A 21,077-nucleotide genomic window follows, 5' to 3' on the forward strand; every position below is an offset into this window, starting at 1 on the left:
GTACTCACTGGTCTTTGTGAGCCACGTAAATATTATTCCCTCATGTTCTGAGGGTAGAGTTCCCCCTTCCACCTCAAAACAAAACAATAGAACAAATGTTACTGAGAGCTCTGAACACGTTTAGTTATTGCCTATCGTCTAAAAGCAGCGGGAAAACTGGCTACTGCTTACCCAAAAAGATAAAGGAAAAGACACTCTGAAAAGAGTTGGTGGGAATCAATAAAATACTAATTAATAAGCAGTCACATATACTAAGTGGTTAATTTGCTGTAACTAAAGGCCCCAACATAACTTCAGATAAACATACAAACAGGACTTCACTTTTCCAACTGTCAGGCTAGGACCAGTGATAAGCAGCACCTCCCAAGCTGCTGAAGTCAGCGTCATGTCACAGACAGCAAGTGAGGTTAGCAGTGGATGACAGGGTCAGGCAGGATGAATGACCCACCACCAAGAAACAGCAAGGAAAGTTCTGGGTGGACATGATAATAAGGCAGGTGAAAGCTAGGCCAACGGGCCAAGGAGTGATAACCCACGTCTCTCCCTCCAAATATGGCACGAGAGAGCACTCCACACGGATAAGTGTGACACTGGGGTGGACACTAGGGACACTGGAAAGGACTATGGTCCCCTCTTTTCAAATAAATGCATACCTAGGAGTAGGTCAAGACAGGGAGGAGGCTCTGTGATGGTGTCAAGCCCTGCCATCCACAAGGCCAACTCCCAGATTTCACTCCACACACTTGCAACTGAGGACCTCTTTCCTGTCACTGGTCCCCAAATATTATCAATAAACATTTCACTATATTCAAATCAAACAGTTGGGAAAGCCAATGGTTGGCACTTGTTTGCATGCATGCACTGCCTTTCCTGGAAGCATGTTGAGTTGACCAGCTCTGCTGACAAGGTGGGGACTCGCCAGGATCAAAGCGCCACTGAGCTGACTCGGGTCACGCACCACCTGCGCTCACCTGGGACAACAGCTCCTAACAGACCAGCCCGAGAGACCCCAGGGTCACCCATGCACAGGTGCTGAGATTTCAGTGCAGAGTTCCTCTACTGTCCTCCCAAAAAGAGGGATCATACACCTGATACAGAGCCAGGGATCCACTCATCAGGGGTGGAGTGGAGAATAGACAATTCTGCCAGTGCCTTTTCCAATCAAAGCAGCCACCTGCATCTTAAGCAGAATATAAATTGGCTATGGACGCAGACATCTGATAAGCTAAAATTAAATGATAAACCTCACAACACAGAATAGACAGACTGAAAAAAAAAAAAAAAAAGAATAGGCAGACTGCAGAGACATCTCTTAACTGCCATGTTCTTTAAAAGATGGCCCTTCTCTTCAATGTGCTTTTCAACTTCAGATTGGTTCCTAAATCAAAAAGCAGGTTTAAATGATTAAAAAAAAAAAGGTACTCAAATCTAAAAATTAAGTCCGAATTACAACCTACCACTTACCAGGAAGTCATCCACCTTTATAACTCAAGGGTGGTGAGTTACAGACTCACCATGAATGACTCTGCAGGCCTGAGCACACCGCTGGCACACAGGTCTCATTGCTAAGGCTGTCCATCCACACACAGGACGAGAGGTGCTCTCTCTCCCTGACCCTGCCTGCTCGGCAGCATCAGTAAGCCTGAGAGGCGCCCATGCTGTCAGCAGAACAGTCACAACAAACATGTGCCTCAATACAGCACACAGGGGCACTCCGATGAAATGGAGGCACAGTCTCCAAACTCCTGAGCAATAGTGTCAGAATGCAAGGACCCTTGTGGTTTGACTCCAAACTCCCCACACTTAATCACAGCTCTGAGGAAGTTATCACGAGCCCAGCTTATACAAAATAGAAAAGGGCAAAATAACTTGCCCAAGGTCGCAGAGGGACTCTAACCCAGGACCTGAGAGAGCGTGACTATCACACTGCACACCTGTAAGCAGAACTGGTCCCATTAGCTGATATGGTGTGTTGCCCTGGAAACCTATCAAATAAAACATCACAAAGCAAGACAACGTGGGGAAAAGATGAACATTTTCACTGAATTAGAGAGAAGCAAATCTTTATATTTCCCACACGTGAACACTGAAGAAATGTGCTGCCTTGTAACCTTTCCACAGGTAAGTTAATGTGAGATAACAGTGCTCTGTGTGTCTGTGTCCAAGTTGAGAAACTTGAGATGTATTTACACAGATGACATACTCCCTCTCCTAGGGAATTCCTGAATACAACACTCTCAAATATCAAGACCTGGCCCTGGTGTGGTCAGCATGAGGCTGTGCTGGGCTAGAAGGAGCCAATGGTGAGGCATTTTCTCCCAGATAACCTGAGTTTGGGGTAGAAAAGTGCCAGGGGTCCCAGCCATTAGCTCAAGCTGAGGGTCTAAGGAAGGGAACACCTACACAAAGAAACACGTTTATGACAACCCTGTTAGTCCCACAAAGAAATACGTTTTTACACCTCTCTGGCAAAAACCGAAAGTTTGGTAACTCGCTCTGTTAGTGAAGATATGAAAATGGGAGCTCTCACACACCGCTGGTGGAAGCATTCACCCCTCTGGAGAACACCGAGGCACTAGCTACCAAAACAACAAAAGCATATCCTTTCTGGGCCAACAGTCCCACTTCTAGGGATCCTTCCTAGACACACTCACAATACGCCCATGTGTAATGCAGCACTTTGACCATCAACAGGGCTCTGGCCCTATAAAGCAGACACCCATCCTTTGAAATACTATGAAGCCACAAAAAGGATGTAAACTATATGATAGGAAATAATCTCAAAGATATGCTGAAAAATTAAACCAAAAAGGGGCGGGGGGCAGAAATACAGCATGTGTTCAGCACATTACTAGTTGTGCTAAAAAAAAAAAAAGAGAGAGAGAGAGAAGAAAGCAAACAACTAGTTACCTCCAGGGCCAACCAGGGGGGCTGAAGAACAGAGCAGAAGACAGACTTCACAACAGATCTTTCGTATTTCAAACTCTGAACCATGTGAGTGTTTTACGTGTTTTTAAATTACTGACAAGCAGTAACCGTAGTGACATAATTGATCTACGCAATAATTCTCAACGGCTGATTAAAGCATGAGGCCAAAGGCTGATGGGGGCCTGTACAACCAGGTCAGGCTGCTTGTGCCGCCCCACCAGCTTGGCTCCTGCACTACTCTGTCAAATCAGAACTTGATTCTGACCATCAAGCTTCCAGATCTAACTCCCAGGTTACGAGAAATTTCAAAGATAAGGGAAAACATTAAAAAGACTGCATCATAAGTATACAATCAGCAAAATCCAAGATATGAGAGACTTTAAAATTAATTTCTTCAAACAGATTTAAAAAGACTTACAAAGCATCCTAACGTGTGGCTCTTATTTTGGATTCTGAGTCAAACAAATGATTTTAAGAAAATCCTTTTTGAGACAATCTGGGAAGTTTGAAGACTATTAGACAATGTTAAGAAATTATTTTTTAAATTATGAATATTTTAAATAAAATTATCTTCTAGATATACTATTTGTAGTACTTACAGATGAAATTCTATGTCTAGGAACTACTGTAAAATAATTCAGTGTGCAAAGACAGAATAAAGATGAAATAAGAGTCTTCACACCAACAATCATTGACAACTGGGAGATGAAACCCAGAGATTTCATTATATTATTGTATATTTCTGCATGTTTAAATTGTTTCTCAACATATTTTTAAAAATATGCTAAGATGATACAAACTACTGTAAACAAAACAGACAAACAACAAGGTCCTGCTGTATAGCACAGGGAACCATATTCAATATCTTGTAATAAACGATAATGGAAAAGAATCTGGAAAAGAATTTATATATATGTATAACTGAATCACTTTGCTGTACACCAGAAACGAATGCAACATGGTAAATCTATACTTCATTTAAAAAAACAAAACATGCTAAGAAGTAGATTCCGTCACAACCAAATATAATACCAAATCTTTGTATGCAGAAAAAAGAGAACTTCAAAAGCCAATGGCAATGCTGCAACACCTAGAGAGGAAATGACAGGATACGAAATGACAGAAATGACAGGATACATGAGGTTTGTTTTGAGATCTGTGAGAAGTGGTTACAAAGATGAAACACAGTTGGCCCTGAGCTGATCATTCCCAAGGCTACATGATGGCTACATAGAGAATCATTATACTGTTACATCTCCTTCTGATGTTTCAGATTCAACAAACAAACAAACAACAAACCTAACCATCCAAGGTCAGCCTGTGGCACTTGAGCAGCAGGCTGTTGATTCCTTTCATCTTAAAGCTGTGGTGAGGGACAGACTCCAAGGAGTGGGAGGGCCCCAGGGAAGGGGGGCTTTCAGGGTTTTCCATGATAGTCAATGAACTCTGATTCAGCCACACATTTCCAATGAGAGCACACAGAAATCTCCAGCATACACAATTTTACCCTTGTTTTGCTCACAATTTCCTAAGGAATCGTAAGTCACTGAACAGGCCCCACAACATTAGTTTCAAGGGCACAGTCCACCACTTGAGTGCATAATTTGCTCATCCATCAGAGCGTTTTTTGCTGCATCCAACTTTTCAATCTTATAAACAATGCTACCGCAAACATCTCAGTGTACCAATGTTTGCTTGTGCTGCCAATCACAGGTGACCCCTTGAACAATGAGGGGGTTCGCAATGGCTCATGTGGTACGTAGTATGTACTTATTGAAAAAATCCACATGTAAGTGGACCCGCTCAGTTCAAATCTGTGTCGTTTAAGGGTCCACTGTACTTCCTTAAGATAGATGTAGAAATAAGTTACTAGTTAGAAATACCTTTAAATTTTCATTTCTGCCTACTAGTTTAGCAACCTGGCTGGACCTAATAACTTTACATGACTTTGAAATCATAATTTGGGACTTTCCTGGTGGCCCAATGGTTAGGACTCCATGCTTCCACTGAAAGAGGGTAAGGGTTCCATTCCTCGTAGTCAGGGAACTAAGATCCCGCATGCCACGCAGCCAAAAAAATAATAAATGAATAAACAAATAAATAAATAAATGGAAAACATAATTCTTTCTCCTCCGCTAAGAAACAATGACTTAAGAGCTTGGTATAAACCTTTTAAAATTGTACTAAAACACATATACAAGGATACAATTTTTGCTCCATTTAGGACAGTTTTTCAGGCTTTTTTCATTTTTCACATCAATGCATTAATCTTCTATGATCTATAGCTGTGCAGTACTTCAATGTATTTTAACACAACCATAACCATTCCACAATAAATACATATTTGCATTTTTTCACTTTTCAAATCCAAAATAATGCAATAAACATCTTAAGTCTTCTCAAGCACAGGCAAATATTCTTCTAGGACAATTTCTTACAAATTACTTAGAGGGTAAAGTCTATAAATATTTGAAAACTGTATAAAGGGCTGATGAGCTCTTATTTTCTTTTAAACTAGTGCATCACTAATTAATGAATCCACTAAAAACTTTAGTTTTAGAACAGTTTTTCTTTTCTAAAAGAATAGATGAAAGGCATCTAGTGTGCAAAGTTTTCATGTTAATCTGACTACAATAATCTGTTCTTTTTTTTTTTTTTTTTTTTTTGGGGGGGTACACCAGGTTCAATCAACTGTTTTTATACACATATCCCCATATTCCCTCCCTTCCTTGACGCCCCAATAATCTGTTCTTAAAAAAAAAGCCTCGTATGATAAACATGGCTTAAAAATAAAATATAATTCAAATGCCTGTTATATTTATAATAATATATTTAATTTTTTCAACATTAAGACAAAACAGGACTTCCCTGGTGGCACAGTGGTTAAGAATCCCCCTGTCAATGCAGGGGACACGGGTTTGCGCCCTGGTCCAGGAAGATCCCACATGCCACGGAGCAACTAAGCCCGTACACCACAACTACTGAAGCCCGCACGCCTAGAGCCCATGCCTCGCAACAAGACAGGCCACCGCAATGAGGAGCCCATGCACCGCAATGAAGAGTAGCCCCCGCTTGCCAAAACTAGAGAAAGCCTGCGCGCAGCAACGAAGACCCAATGCAGCCAATAAATAAATACATACATACATACATACATAAAGTACACACTTAAAAAAAAAATAGACAAAATAAATGCTGTACTTTTGTCAGCTGTCTCTCTGATATATCCTGGATAAAAACAGCTCCTAAATATCCATGAGTCCTTTCCCAGCGTCATCTTATGCTGCTTCTATTAATTCTGGCAAATAGCATCAATCTTACTAAACTCTCAGACTTAAGAGATAAATGATGTTTGGCCCACCTCACAGATTTATTGGCAACAGTGAAGAGATTCTACTAAAACACTTGGTGAAATACACAAATATAAGTTATTAAGAAAAATCAGCAAATAATGGATTAGTGATGGTTCACAACTTGTGAAAACAAAACATGAGTCCATCTTCCAATAGTGATGACTACGCTGTAGTCCTTCCAGAAATCAACCTCAACATGGGAGCTGCTGCTCCCGCACCTGGGAAATGAACAGTCCATGGGCTACGTGGCAGACTAGAAGGTTAGCATCAACAGCAGCAACAAGAAAGCAACAAGTCAGCCCACTGACTACATATGGCCCAAAAGCTTCTGAGGTGCTCTGACTTATTAAAATTGCAATTCTGACAAGAAAAATCACAACTAGCCTTCCTGATACATATATATATATATATACACACACACACACACACACACACATATTTGTTCATCCTGAATGGCCTATCTTTGAAGGATACAAGTAACCTCTGGAGAGAGGTACTGGATGGCTAGTCACATGGAAAGGGGAGACTCTTCACCTGGAATCTGTGACAGTCATATTACCTACCGAAAAGTTACCGAAAAGATTTAAAAACTCATTTTCACCAAATTCTTCTAACAAATCTATATTCTGTAAAAAGGACTTCATTTTTTTCTTCTAAGTTTATTCTGCATAGCTAAGGAAAGAAAAAGTTATTTTAGCTTGGTATTTTAAAGTCAGGCCATGTTTACCTTTATTAAAGTAACCTATGCACATCCACACTACTGATACGTATATATTAAAAATTTTAAGGCAGGGTAAATTTTACAGCTTGTGAATTATATCTTAAAGCCATTATTTTAAAAAACTTTTTACAGTAAAATCTCCCTCTCTAACACCCAGAGGTATCTGCTTAGAGCTCCACAAAGCACCATTCACTGCATGACAGGACCACAACTTATGTACGTAGTCCCCATTAATAAATAGTTCCATTATATCCTCCTCTTTTCACGTCACTTTCACTTTCACAAAAAAAGCTGCAATGAGCACTGTTTCTGTGTACTCATTAACACATATCTCTAAGACTGAATCCCAGCAGCAGAGTTCTGAAACAAGTGTATACAAGCATTTGACACGCTGACAACCACCTGGCAAGACTGCTCTCCCACAAACACAGCTGCTCCAAGTCACCCCTCATTCTGCAGGACAGGAAGACCTCCTCCGTATGTTTACAGCACTAGCTATCAAACATCTGAACATGAGCCATCTGTAAGGTCAAATACGATTTTTAAGGAGTTGGAGGGAGGGGTGGTTACCTCTTTAACCGGAAAAGGTATTCCTGCAAATAGTAAACTTTCACAGTACACAAAGGTCTCGTGACCCACTCTAGTCCTCCAAGTAAGACAAGAGTGTTCATAATCTCTTGGTTTCTTCTAAAACTACTCTGCACATCTAAGCATGTCAATGAGTAGAAACACCCTTCCTTCTTAAAAATCACACTACGGAAGCCATCATATCACACTTGCTTTTCCACTTTATCACGAAGATAGTTTCACATGAACATACACTGAAATACACTGAACTCAACCCTCTTTCCACAGCTATACATCGTCCATTGTAAAGAAGAGGAATGACTTAGCCATGCTCTCACTGATTAAGTCTACGAGGGTCTGGCTTTCTGCAGCTGTAATGCTGTAGGAATATTCTGCAGCAAATTTATGTTTGTACATATGCAAATGTATCAGTCAGATATACTCTCAGAACTAGCACTGCTGGGATGTGCTTTCACATCTTCAGATGCTCAATTATCTAGGAGGTGTATCAGGGTTACTTAACTCTCCATCTCCTTAGTTCTGAGTGAGGGTGAGTACCTGCCACAGGATTAGATGCCCACTAGAAAATGTCCTTTTCTATTCTTTGCCCATTTTGTATTTACCTATTGTTACAGTTCTTTTTTTTTAAATTTATTTGCTTATTTATTTATTTATTGGCTGTGCTGAGTCTTCTTTGCTACACATAGGCTTTCTCTGGTTGCTGTGAGTGGGGGCTACTCTTCATTGTGGTATGCGGGCTCCTCATCGGGGTAGCTTCTCTTGTTGCGGAGCACAGGCTCTAGGCGTGTGGGCTTCTATAGTTGCAGCACACAGGCTCAATAGTTGTGGCTCATGGACTCTAGAACACAGGCTCAATAGTTGTGACACACAAGCTTAGTTGCTCCGCAGCATGTGGGATCTTTCTGGAGCAGGGATCGAACCCGTGTCGCCTGCACTGACAGGCGGATTCTTAACCATTGCGCCACCTAGGAAGTCCCTACAGCTCTTTTCAATTGTGATGAATTCTATATACAAAGGACACTTGCCCTTCATCATATATACTGCAAATATTTTGTCCCACTTGAACTGTCTTATTTTATGTATGGGAATTTTTGATATGCTAATATTTCAAGTTTTTATACAGAAAAACGTATCCATCTTTCCCTCACAGCTTCTAGGCTTTATAACGTGTCAATATGACAAAACAAAATTCTCTTTTGGGGGAATCAACCTGGTTTTCCTCAACTGGCTAATCCATAGTTTCTAATAGGGTTCACTGAAAAACTCATTTCCACATTGGCTGAACACATGCCCTTCATAAAATACTAAATTACCGCATATGTTTGAGTCTCCTTCTGTACTCTGAATTTCTTCCATTAACCTATTCTTTAGCATTAAATTCATCAGGCCATTTAAAAGGTACACTAGCATTCTTATGTAGCAGAAATGCTAAGATTTGTGATTCAAAAAAACATTACTAAAGTTGAAAATTTAACCTATCCATCTGTGTATCTACCTGTTTCTGAAACCTGTTATCCCAAGGTAATGGCCTCTTTACATAAAGCATTTTTCAGGTTACTGAAGAATTAAAACTCACAATAAAGAAAACTTCCACCTCCAAGCCCCAACGATTAGTTGAGCTGTTTGTTGCTAAAGGCATTTTTAGTTAATTCAAAGATTCAACACTGATGTTGAGGAATGTACTTGAAAAAGAAATGGTAATTTTAATCACTTTTTAAGATTACTGATTTAAGTAGAATTTACTCCAGCTACAATATATCCTCTAAAATGTCCACTGGGAGAAAAAAATGTCTTCTCTTGGTTTCGCTTTTCTCTGACTTCCTCCCACCAAACTCCCAGTCTTAACTCAGGGACTTGAATGGCATCAAACCCCTCACTGACCTCTGGTCACACTAAGGATGGAGGACGCAGGAAAAGAAAAAAACAGAGCGACTCTATGAGACTTTCCCTGGTGGTCCAGTGGTTAAGACTCGGCGCTTCCACTGCAGGGGACCCAGGTTTGATCCTTGCTTGGGGAACTAAGATCACACAAGCTACAAGGGTGTGGCCAAATAAATAAAATAAAAATACATAATTAAGCAAATAAATAAAATGGAGTGACAATCACGCATTCTCAATGGAGAAAGGGATGAAAACTTGTCATAAAGAGTGAAAAAAATTCTTAGATATTACAACAGTTTGTGGCCTGGAAAGGATCACAGTACATAAACTGATATGCTAGGTATCTGTGGTATCAAAATTTCATGAAGGGGAGATGAACGAATTAGGGAAAAAGGTGTAAAATAGGCTCCTTTGGGAGGCAAAAATGACAAAAAAGTGATGAAATGCCATTTTATAACCACTAAATTGCAAAAATTTAATGGTCTGATAATACCAAGTGTTGGTAAGGATGTGTACACTGCTATTAGGGGTATAACTGGTACACTTTCTCAAACAATAGGGAGAAAAAAGAAAAAAAATTACAGAACTATCTTGTAAGAATAAACATGCACCTCCTACAATCCAGCAATTCCTCTCCTAGGAATACACCCTAGATAAACTCTTGTACATGTGCATCAAGAAGATATTCAAGAACATTTATAATGCTGTTCATAATAGTTTACAAACAAAACAAAACAAAACCTAGAATCAACCAATTGTCTATGAATACAGAATGGATACATGGATACTTTGGGGAATACTCAAGCAACAATGAAAACAAACAAATCATAACCAACAAAATATATAAACAGAAATGTAACACTGAAGGAAAAAATAAAGTTATTAAAGATTACCTATGCTATGGAACCATTTTCATAAGACTTGAAAGCAAGAATAAACATAACATTCAAGGAATCATAAAATATGTAATAAGAAACGTTTTTAAAGAAAATGATATGTACAAAATGCAGAACAGAGTTGGGATGGTAGACAGACAGACAGACACAAAGTGGTACTGGCCACGTTCTAACTCCCAGCCAGAAAGTGTTGGAATAACATCTATTTCATTATTTTGCTTCATAACTTACGTAGGTTACGTTATTCTTGTTAGTGCAGTATTTGGCTCTTCACAGTAAGGAATAATTAACACCAAATAAAACTTACATCCAATTCAAAAAAGAGGTCCCTTTCTTTACTTGCAATCTCATAATCTGCTCGGAGGGCCAAGTCGTGGATTTTGGTACATTCTCCTAAATCCATGCGCTGCGAAAGAGAAACAAAAATTTACACATGAACATCTACTCACTAGTAGGAAGCACATGACCTGGTGTTTTAGCTATCATCAAAATAAACAGTACTTTTTAAAATATTAACTATGATAAGAAAATTAAGAAACAATATGGCCGAGAAACCTTATTTTCCTTTTATTGATACCATCATGACTATATGACACTTAGAACAGGTGCATTTAAGTGTAATGATTTATATCTTTTAGAACCAGAGATAATTAGACTAATAATGTTTTCATTATTTAGCTTTTGCCAGTTTTATTATTGCATTAGTCACATAAGAAATGTCTATTCAGTGAATAGCAGCATGGGGGGTGTGACAGTGGCAAGGAGGCCAGGAATCAAGAGTATCACTGATAGCAACATATTCCTACGCATTCCTTCCTGCAATCTTGACTACTCAAGATGCTCAATGCCTAAGTTACAGAGACAAGAAGAGGAAAAGGAAAGAACAGATAGAATGGCTTTGGCCATTACAACATAACCTAACACCTGGCTTTTTTTATCTCCTCTGGGATACACCTATGTGTCCCAAAGGAAATAAAGCAGAACAGGCTGATTCAGAGCCAAATGAATTCTCCAAACATTCTCCTAACCCAGTAAATGACTCTGGAAACATAACTGGGAACACAGACTGGACTACTCACTTGCCCCATTTGAAAAACAAATGGCTCTTTTACCAAACCAAATTATTAGTGTTACCAGTAAGATCAGCCTGATGTGCTATTACACGTAGTTAGTACATGTAGAACAATTAGACAGCAGTGAGTATTTCTTATCTAAATCCTAAGTAGAGGACCCTGTACAGGGACCCCACCCTCATCCCTGGTCATCCAAACAAGGATGTCTGGATGCTAAGGGTTAGGCTAATAAGTCAGAGAGCGCAAGTTCACAAAACCTAACAGCTCAGGAAAGAGACACCTCGGGAGCCCAAGCTGTTGGATACAAGCACGACCACACAACTAGCAAACAAAGAATGATGGAGTTCAGGAACTACTTTAAGCTCAAACTACAAGTGTGTTCAAAATGAGATTAAACTTCATTCCTTTTTATGGCTGAGTAATATTCCATTGTATATATGTGCCACATCTTTTTATCCATTCATCTGTTGATGGGCATTTAGGTTGCTTTCATGTCCTGACTATCGTAAGTAGTGCTACAACGAACATTACGGTACGTGTTTCTTTTTGGATTATGGTTTTCTCTGGGTATGTGCCTAGTAGTGGGATTACTGGGTCATATGGCAGTTCCATTTTTAGTTTCTTAAGGAACCTCCAAACTGTTTTCCATAGTGGCTGTACCAGCTTACATTCCCACCAACAGCGCAGGAGAGTTCCCTTTTCTCAACACCCTCTCCAACATTTATTGTTTCTAGATTTTTTGATGATGGCCATTCTGACTGGTATGAGGTGATACCTCATTGTGGCTTTGACTTGCATTTCTCTAATGATTAGTGATGTTGAGCATCTTTTCATGTGTTTGTTAGTCATCTTGCATGTCTTCTTTGGAGAAATGTGTATTTAGGTCTTCCGCCCATTTGTGCATTGGGTTATTTGCTTTCTTGGTATTAAGCTGCATGAGTTGCTTGTATATTTTGGAGATTAATCCTTATACATTACTCGGCCATAAAAAGGAATGAAACTGAACTATATGTAATGAGGTGGACAGACCTAGAAACTGTCATACAGAGTGAAATAAGCCAGAAAGAGAAAAACAAATACCGTATGCTAACTCATACATATGGAATCTAAAAAAATGGTACTGATGAACCCAGTGACAGGGCAAGAATAAAGATGCAGATGTAGAGAACGGACTTGAGGACACGGGGTTGGGTGGGGGGGAGCGGCGAAGGGGAAGCTGGGACAAAGTCAGAGAATAGCAAAGACGTAGATACACTACCAAATGTAAAACAGATAGCTAGTGGGAAGTTGCTGTATAACAAAGAGAGATCAACTCGATGATGGGTGATGCTTTAGAGGGCCAGGACAGGGAGGGTGGGAGGAAGTGGCGGGAGGGAGGGGATGTGGGGATATATGTATAAATACAGCTGATTCACCTTGGTGTACCTCAAAAACTGGCACCGGAGTGTAAAGCAATTATATTACAATAAAGAGCTTAAAAAAGAGAGAGGGATTAAAAACAAAAAATCTTCACGGGTTACAAAACCCTTAACATTTCAGGCACATGAGAGAGGCTGGCAGTGCCCGACTCCTGGGCCCTATTCTCAGAAGGTTCGGCCACGCTCGAAACAAAATTTCCTTCAGTATCACCAGTGACACAGCCTTAAGAGGGCTGCCTAGGGTGGAGTTTATCTTCATTTTGACCAAATGCTAAATGCCAAAAGCTCTTTTCTCCTTCACTACACTTACTCTGAAATCATGTGTAGCTTACGTATGTTGGTTACGTGGGGAATCCAGAGGTAGGGAAATAGAAGTTCTAGAAGACAAAGTTGCAGTTAGAATTGCTGTCGCTATAAAGCTGACAACCTTTTCTTCATTCACTCTTTTAAGTACCAAATATAATTCTTTATAAATCATACAGCTGAAAAATCAAAGGTAGAGATCAGAAATTCTTTAAAAGCTAATGAAGGTTCTGTTGCTAAAAGAAAAATCACCTCCAGTAAGCACCAAAACCACTAAGCACTAAAATTTTAAGAGCAAATCAATTTCCATTCTAAAAACTTCAACTGTCAGGAAAATTTCAGAGACTTCCCTGATGGTACTGTGGTTAAGAATCTGCCTGCCAGCTGGGATGAAGTGAGAGAGTTGCACTGACACATATACACTACCAAACATAAAATAGCTAATGGGAAGCTGCTGCATAACACAGGGAGATCAACTCGATGATGGGTGATGACTTAGAAGGGTGGGATAGGGAGGGTGGGAAGGAGTAGCAGGAGGGAGGGGATGTGGGGATAAGTGTATAAATACAGCTGAATCACTTTGTTGTACAGCAGAAACTGGCACAACAGTATAAAGCAATTATACTCCAATAAAGAGCTTTAAAAAAAAAAAAAGAAGAAGAATTTGCCTGCCAATGCAGGGGACATGGGTTTGAGCCATGGTCTGGGAAGATCCCACATGCCACGGAGCGACTAAACTCGCCTGCCACAACTACTGAGCCCACCTGCCACAACTACTGAAGCCTGCGTGCCTAGAGCCCATGCTCTGCAACAAGAGAAGCCACCAAACTGAGAAGCCCACACACAACGAAGAGTAGACCCTGCTCTCCACAACTAGAGAAAGCCCATGCACAGCAATGAAGACCCAACGCAGCCAAAAAAAAGAGAAAATCTCAACATTAGGGAACTACACAAGAAGCAAAATCTACCACTATCTTCCTTCAGGTGGGAGCTCTCAAGTAGCCACTGCTAAAGCAAGTGCCTGGGTTCCATGGTTTCTCTGGGTGTAGCTTTTCAGCTCTACCCAGGAGGCAGGGAAGTACCGGCCAATTCCCCTGGCAGCCAAACACCAAGCAGAGTTGAAATACCACACTCATTAATTTCTTCCAAAATATTCCAAGTGGTTGTCAAATTCAGCATATCAGACTTTTTTTTTTTAACTGCATAAACAACTGTGTTCTCTACCCTCCAGTGGTCTCACACTGCAGACAACGAAGGACAATTAAAGGCTCCCTCTAGAACCTTCAGGAAACCAAAGTTCTTCCACTGAGACAAGTTATACTACCTTCCCTTTGGCTATCCCTCCAATCACACCAACCAATACAACATTTTCCCATTAAGCCTCAATAAAATTATTCCATTCCTCCGTTGTCTCTCCCCTACTGACAGGAGATGGTTTTGAGCAAAAACTTGGGCCTGGAGCAGCCTTAGCAAGCTGAGGGTCATAACCATTTTCACCTCGCAGCTGTATTCCAAAGAATTATATTCATTCCATTTCAATTTAACACGACACAAACTCTACCCCTCACCTCCCACCTCCATGTAGCCCACACCAGTGAGGCTCAACCTTTACAACACCCTCCATCCAAATTCCCAACCCTCATCTCAACTGACCTCTGCAACCCAAACACTTGTTCACTGCACCTTCACATGTAGGTGGGTCTCCTGGGCTCCCTCTTCCTTCTCAGTCTGAGCTGCCCTGTTCAACCCCACTAGGGATGGGAGTGACACTGCTCAGTCCCTGGCCTCTCATCACTGCTCTGGTTCCACAGCCTCTGTTCCCTCCCCCTGACCCACACCAGCCCAGAGGCACCAGAGGCATCCCACTTCCCTCCGCTCCATCATCCACCTGGAGAGTTAGTCCCCCAAACACGCACATGTGTTTTTAATCACCATTCCGGTCTCTGCTCCCATGTTCCCGAGAGGCCGTTCCTTATCACCCTATCCAAAACAGTCCAGAACTTACTCATTCCTTATTTACTGTCTGTCCTGTTCCTTCATTAAACGAGAGTAAAGATTTCGTCTTATTGATACCACATCCCCAGTACCTGGCACAGAGTATGTGTCCAACAAATATTTGGCGAATTAACCTATAACTAACACAATAAACATTTGTAGGAAATACCCTCCTGGCACCAGCATTCTGGAACAATGCTACACAGGGATCCAATCAAGAAAAATATGGTTGAGGGACTTCCCCGGTGGAGCAGTGAATAAGACTCCACGCTCCCAATGCAGGGGGCCCGGGTTCAAACCCTGGGCAAGGAGCTGGATCCCACATGCATGCTGCTGAGGAGTTTGCACACGACAGCTGAGGAGCCCGTGTGCCATAACTACGTAGCTGGCAAGCTGCAACTAAGGAGCCTGCCTGCTGCAACTAAGACCCAGTGCAACCAAATAAATATTTTAAAAAACAAAAAACAAAAAACTATGGTTGAAATGCTTCACTCTGGTGCCTGTCTCTCTACTCCCTCTGATTTATTCCCCAAGACCTACCAACAACTCCAGTTTACAATGCCTCCTACAGAAGTACCCTACCGCTGACTGCAGTCTACAGTGATGGTAGCCACAATGATCTGGAGCACACTGTAGTTATAATGTTTCCCTACACCAGGTCAACCACAGGCAAAACCTCAGCTAACAGAGGCACAAGGTTTGGTTTTATTTCCTATTTGCTGTCAGAAGAGCCAACTTAAGAAGATTCAATACACCTGAGCAGTTTTCCAGATGCTGCTCCCCCACAAAGGTAATAATAAAAGAAACAATCACAAACAAAATGTTCCCTAGCACCTGCACATCTGACCCTTAAAATGAGCAATTTTTACATTCCACAAGGGAACTGTGAAATCTTAAAATAATGATGGTGTTTACAGGATTCATTTTCTGTAAGTGGTGGAATCGTGGTAGATAATCTGACACTCTTCAGTCTTCTTAAATCCTATCTAATTATCGTGGTAGATAATCCGACACTCTTCAGTCTTCTTAAATCCTAGCTAATTTTGAATAAATGCACATTCTACGAAACTAGCATTTAACTGTTTGGTTCATTTGAAGTAAACTTAAAATTTTAGATATCTGTACTTATTGGATCATCTATTGATTTCTTGAAAGGGTGCCATAACACAAAACTGCAAATCAGTATTAGTCCTGATTTTTCAAAAACCTAAAAATCTGGGGAAGAAACATACCTTTAGATCAAAAGCCTAACGTGTTTAACCTGAAAACAAATCAATGCAGAATCTTAAAGAGCTACAAGCTAACCTGAAGTACTCTTTTTGCTGAGGCCAAAGCAGACTAATGCTTGCATTACTCAGCTGTAGATACTTCAGTATAAATGACTCTACAAAAACCTGATAACCTTACAAAGAGAACTTTATAGCAGTGAAATATAAAATTTATATAAAATTCCACCTAAGAGAACCTATCACTTGAAGGGCAGAAGATAATTTCTGCCTGGTAAAGGAAAACAGAATTCAACCTGAAAAACCTTCACTGCCTACACAACATTCACATCTGAGTGTCCTATGACATTCCCCCCAAATGCACCTACCGTCCCAGCCAGAATGTCGTGGGGGCAGCAGTCCAGAAGGTGACTCTTGCAGACACGGTCATCTGTAAACTTGACCCTCTGTCTGGTTTCGTCTCCTGAAATTCACGTGTGGTTTAAATAAGACAATATTATCACGTTAAGCACAAAAGCATATCCGGTACAATTCACCTGGATGATTTGCAGACTACCAAATACACTGAAAAGCTGATCTAGAGGCATTTACAACTGGAACAAAGTACAGATGATTTTTTGATGCTAAATATATCATGAAGAATCACACTTAATGAGATCTGACTCTGTCATTGTGCCAAAGAAGTCAAGGAGTCAGAAGTAAAATGCTGAGCACCTAACGGCCATTAGTCCCACACATACATGTAGGCAATGAGATACCAAAACCCATGCTAATCAGAGGGCCATGAATCACCACATGACTCAAAGCTGGTAGTTTCCAAAAAAAGCTACTTATTAGTCTAATCATTTTGCTATAGACAAATGTATAGGCAGTATCTTGGCCAAAATTATATGACGAAAGCTTTCTCGCTCTCTCGCTCTCTACTACTGACTGAAAAATAATCTAGACCTAGTCTACCTATCCCCCTTTAACCCCCACCCTTAAAAAAGAGAGTTGGCACCTGGGAGTCACTTTTAACAAGACAATACCAAGAAAAAAAAAAGGCAAAAAAGGAACTAGGTTAGTCAATACACACTGTGAGTTCCAACACATACTGTACCCATCTGCATTCTTCAAGACCTCAGCTGCAGAATTTTATGCCCGCTGTTGAAAAGTTTTAAAGGAAAAGTTTTCTTGCCCAACCTGCAGTAAGGAAGTCAGGGGAATGATACATAAAAGTAAAGGCAAAGTGGAATGTGACAAATTTTAAAGCTAATCTGTGTATATGACACAGAGCTGTGTAATACTAAAGGAGGAATATATTTTAGGATTTGCAAGCATCCAGGATTAATGTAGTGTCTTTTTATTGAAAATGTTTTCTTTCTAAACTACACTTTTAAAGTTACTTGTGAAAAAAAGCAAACACTTTTTTGTTATAACAGCTTAGAAATTGGTTGTGACTCACGGCTCGATGAACATGAGGCTTTTCTGCAACTCCCTTGCAGATTGATGTAGGCAGGCAAAGATACACTGAACCTTTATAAATAAAATAGAGGGGCCACAATTGTTCAGTTTGTATGAAATAAAAATATGGGAAGCAATTCAAAAGCAACTCAATATACAAAGAAAGCTAAAAAGCACTTATTCACCTATGAAATAAAGTGCAAAGAATCTGCACAGCCCTGCAAATGTGCCAGTGTGAACTTACAACTTCATTACTTCGGTAGAAAAGAAAACACAAACCACAGCAGGTAGACAGTTTTGCAAAGATGCAACCGCTTTCTCCTGAGACAACCATGACGATCTTGCGTTCCTCCCTAGAGTACAACCTACCTAACGACTACCAAGCGCTAGTTAAACAGAGGCTGTCCTGTGTGGCTGGAGGAAAAGGGGGCTGGAAAAGCACGCGGCAGGAACCCACGTTAGAAAAGCTCAATTTACGGCTCCCCTTGCAATGGTACAGAACAAGAACGGCCGGGGTTTCCAGGCCATCCGGCTCCCTCGGGTGGAGGAGCTCTGCCAGCCCGCTGCCAGCGCCCTGAGCCCACGCTGGCTGCAGCCCTTCGCCGACTCGCGCGGTTCGAGGGGCGCCGGCGGCCGCGGGGGTGGGGGGTGGGCGGCGAAATAGCAGGAAGGTCAACCGGGAGGGGGCTGGCGCCCCACCGACGGCGCGGGCTCCGAGGGAGGAGCCCGCCGAGGACCCACGCCTGCCGGGAGAGCGCAAACAAAGGCCCGGCGCCCGCGGTCGGCGGGGGAGGAGAGGGCGCCCGCGCAGGCGCAGACGGTCGCGGCCCCCGCCTCAGGCCGCCCGGCGGCCTCGCCTCGCTCCCGCCCCAGCCTCCGCCTGGCCGGCTGCCCCGACTCACCGTCCCGGGCCGTGCCCATAAGCTGGTCCAGCAGGGCCCGCATCTGCGCCTGGGCGGACATGGTAGCCGGCGGGAGCGGCAGGGGAGGCCGCGACGGCTTCTCTCACACAGCAGCGGCGGCAGCGGAGGAGACGAAGTCTGATCGCGTCGGCCTCGAGCCCACTCGACTCCTTCCCGCCGCGGGGGACGCCGGGAGGAAGTGCGTAAGCGCCGGCGCGTGGCCTGCTGGGAAATGTAGTCTGGGGCCTCCGGTGGACAAGCAAGCTGTGCAAGGGGCGGGGCCAAAGTCCCAAAACTGATTTTACTCTGAAGCCCAAAACTTACGTGCTCCACTGAGGCTAGACCACAATAAAGTGAAATAAATGTAGACAGTCCAAAACAAGAAAATAGATCCCTGTCTTCTTGCTAGTCGTGAACCTGGGAATGTATCATTCAGCTACTCTCAGACAGTTTTTTACACCTGTGAAAATGATGCCTGTCAAATGACTTTTGTGAAAGTTAAATGGAGCATAGAATTATTGTTAGGTTCTGTGACCAATAACTGGTGGTACCCCTCTCTGAGTTCACAGTCTACCATCCACCAAGGCTGCTTTAGCCCTGGCCACTTTCAAGACGGACAATGAGCCTCTGACACATGCATACAGTGGACAGTAGGGAATGGTGATTCATACCATTGCAACTGTCCACATATCCAGATGTGCATTTGCTTGTCCTGACTGCAGTGCCCCCACATTCAAAAGCTTGCAAGATGCCTGATTTACTGACATGGGATCCTGCACAACTTTGCCTTATATCAAGAAATCTATTTATGGTAAAGCAGGTCAATTATTTATTTCTGTGTAGCAAGCCATTTCGAAACTCAATGGTGCAAAACAAAAATGATTTATTATTTTTCATTATTCTGTGGAGTTCAGGCAGGGCTTAGTGGGGCCCTGAGCTCTTTGCTCTAGGTGGTTTGGCTGGGTTCACAAAATTGCTTGTATGAAATTGGGCTGAGCAAAGACTCAAGAAGTCTGCACTGACATGCCTGGCCCCTCTGAGGTCCTCTGTGTGGCTTCTATCTCTGTATATGAGATCATAACATTCTGAAGTCTATCCCAGGCTGCTTCATAGTAGGCAGTTGGCTACCTTGGGGGAAGGAGTGGAAGCTGTCAGTCCTTTTAAAGGCCTAGGCTCAGACCCCCCAGCATGCTCCTTTTACCATTAACTATTGGTCCAAGCAAGTCAAAAGGCCAATGCAGATTCAAGAGGAGGGAAAACAGATGCTACCTTTTGATGTGAGGACCAGCTTATGTGTAAGAAGATGGGAGGAATTTTCAATAGCCATATTTGAAGACTCTGACTGCAGTCCCCAGTAGCCCAATCATCCAGGCTTTAGAATTAAGAGTGGGAAGCAGTATTGACATCTCACCATGCCTCGGGTGACCATGTTGTGGAAATTGCACTTCTTGCCTCATAGAGAGGCTTCCCTTGTTGTCACTGAGGCCTGCCATGAACACACATATGCACCCAGAAGTACAGAGGAGTTATATTCTATGTGATGAAACTTAAACTTTGACCAGTTGGAAAAGGAATCTGGTGGACAAATTTGTGTCTCTTTCCATACACATCCCCAGCCCCGACTTGCCTGGAGACCAGGAGTAGCCCTCTCAGAAAGCAAGCCACCCAGAGTGCCTGACGCTACATTGTGGCAGCAACACCGACCACCTCACTCTTGTTCATGTTCTGCTCCTTCCATGCCTCACTCCTTTCCTCCCATTCCTCATTCCCTGGGACTGAGGCCCTTAATAAAATAGTACCAACCCTTTGCTGTTAACTAGCTTTGCTGGTCTGGGAAGATCCCACATGCCAAGGAGCAACTAAGCTTGTGCGCCACAACTACTGAGCCTGCACTCTAGAGCCCAAGAGCCACAACTACTGAGCCCATGTGCTGCAACTACTGAAGACTGTGAGCCTAGAGCCCATGCTCCGCAACATGAGAAGCCACTGCAATGAGAAGCCCACGCACCGCAACAAAGAGTAACTCCCACTCGTGGCAACTAGAGAAAACCTGAGTACAGCAACAAAGACCCAATGCAGCCAAAAAAAAAAAAAGGACAGAGTTTAAAAAATTAAAAAATAAATTAAAAATAATATGTAGAGGACTTCCTAGGTGGCACAGTGGTTAAGAATCTGCCTGCCAATGCAGGGGACCCAGGTTCAAGCCCTGCTCCAGGAAGATTCCACATGCCACGGAGTAACTAAGTCCGTGCACCACAACTATTGAGCCTGCGCTCTAGAGCCCATGATCCACAACTATTGAGCCCATGTGCTGCAACTACTGAAGCTCATGCGCCTAGAGCTCGTGCTCCAC

The 21,077-nt window shown here is 42.2% G+C and overlaps 1 protein-coding gene across 15 annotated transcripts in view; it reads right to left on the reverse strand.

Moving 5' to 3' along the window:
- LUC7L (LUC7 like) overlaps positions 1–18,905 on the reverse strand; it is a 122,590-nt gene extending 103,685 nt beyond the window's left edge. For 7 of the 15 annotated variants that reach the window (XR_009055375.1, XR_009055378.1, XR_009055376.1 and 4 more), the window contains exons 1-4: positions 18,008–18,185; positions 17,824–17,894; positions 16,748–16,842; positions 10,672–10,770 (exon numbers count right to left, since the gene is read on the reverse strand). Coding sequence is in view for 8 of the 15 variants with exons in the window: in XM_057747985.1 (XP_057603968.1) it covers positions 10,672–10,770; positions 16,748–16,842; positions 17,824–17,894; positions 18,008–18,156 (414 nt within the window). In the remaining 7 variants the exon portion in view is untranslated. The other 8 variants (XM_057747994.1, XM_057747987.1, XM_057747989.1 and 5 more) reach the window with 8 other exon arrangements.
- Between the last annotated feature and the right edge of the window lie 2,172 nt (positions 18,906–21,077).

The sequence above is a fragment of the Hippopotamus amphibius genome, chromosome 9, assembly GCF_030028045.1.
Source record: "Hippopotamus amphibius kiboko isolate mHipAmp2 chromosome 9, mHipAmp2.hap2, whole genome shotgun sequence".
In the NCBI taxonomy this organism is placed as follows: Eukaryota; Metazoa; Chordata; class Mammalia; order Artiodactyla; family Hippopotamidae; genus Hippopotamus; species Hippopotamus amphibius.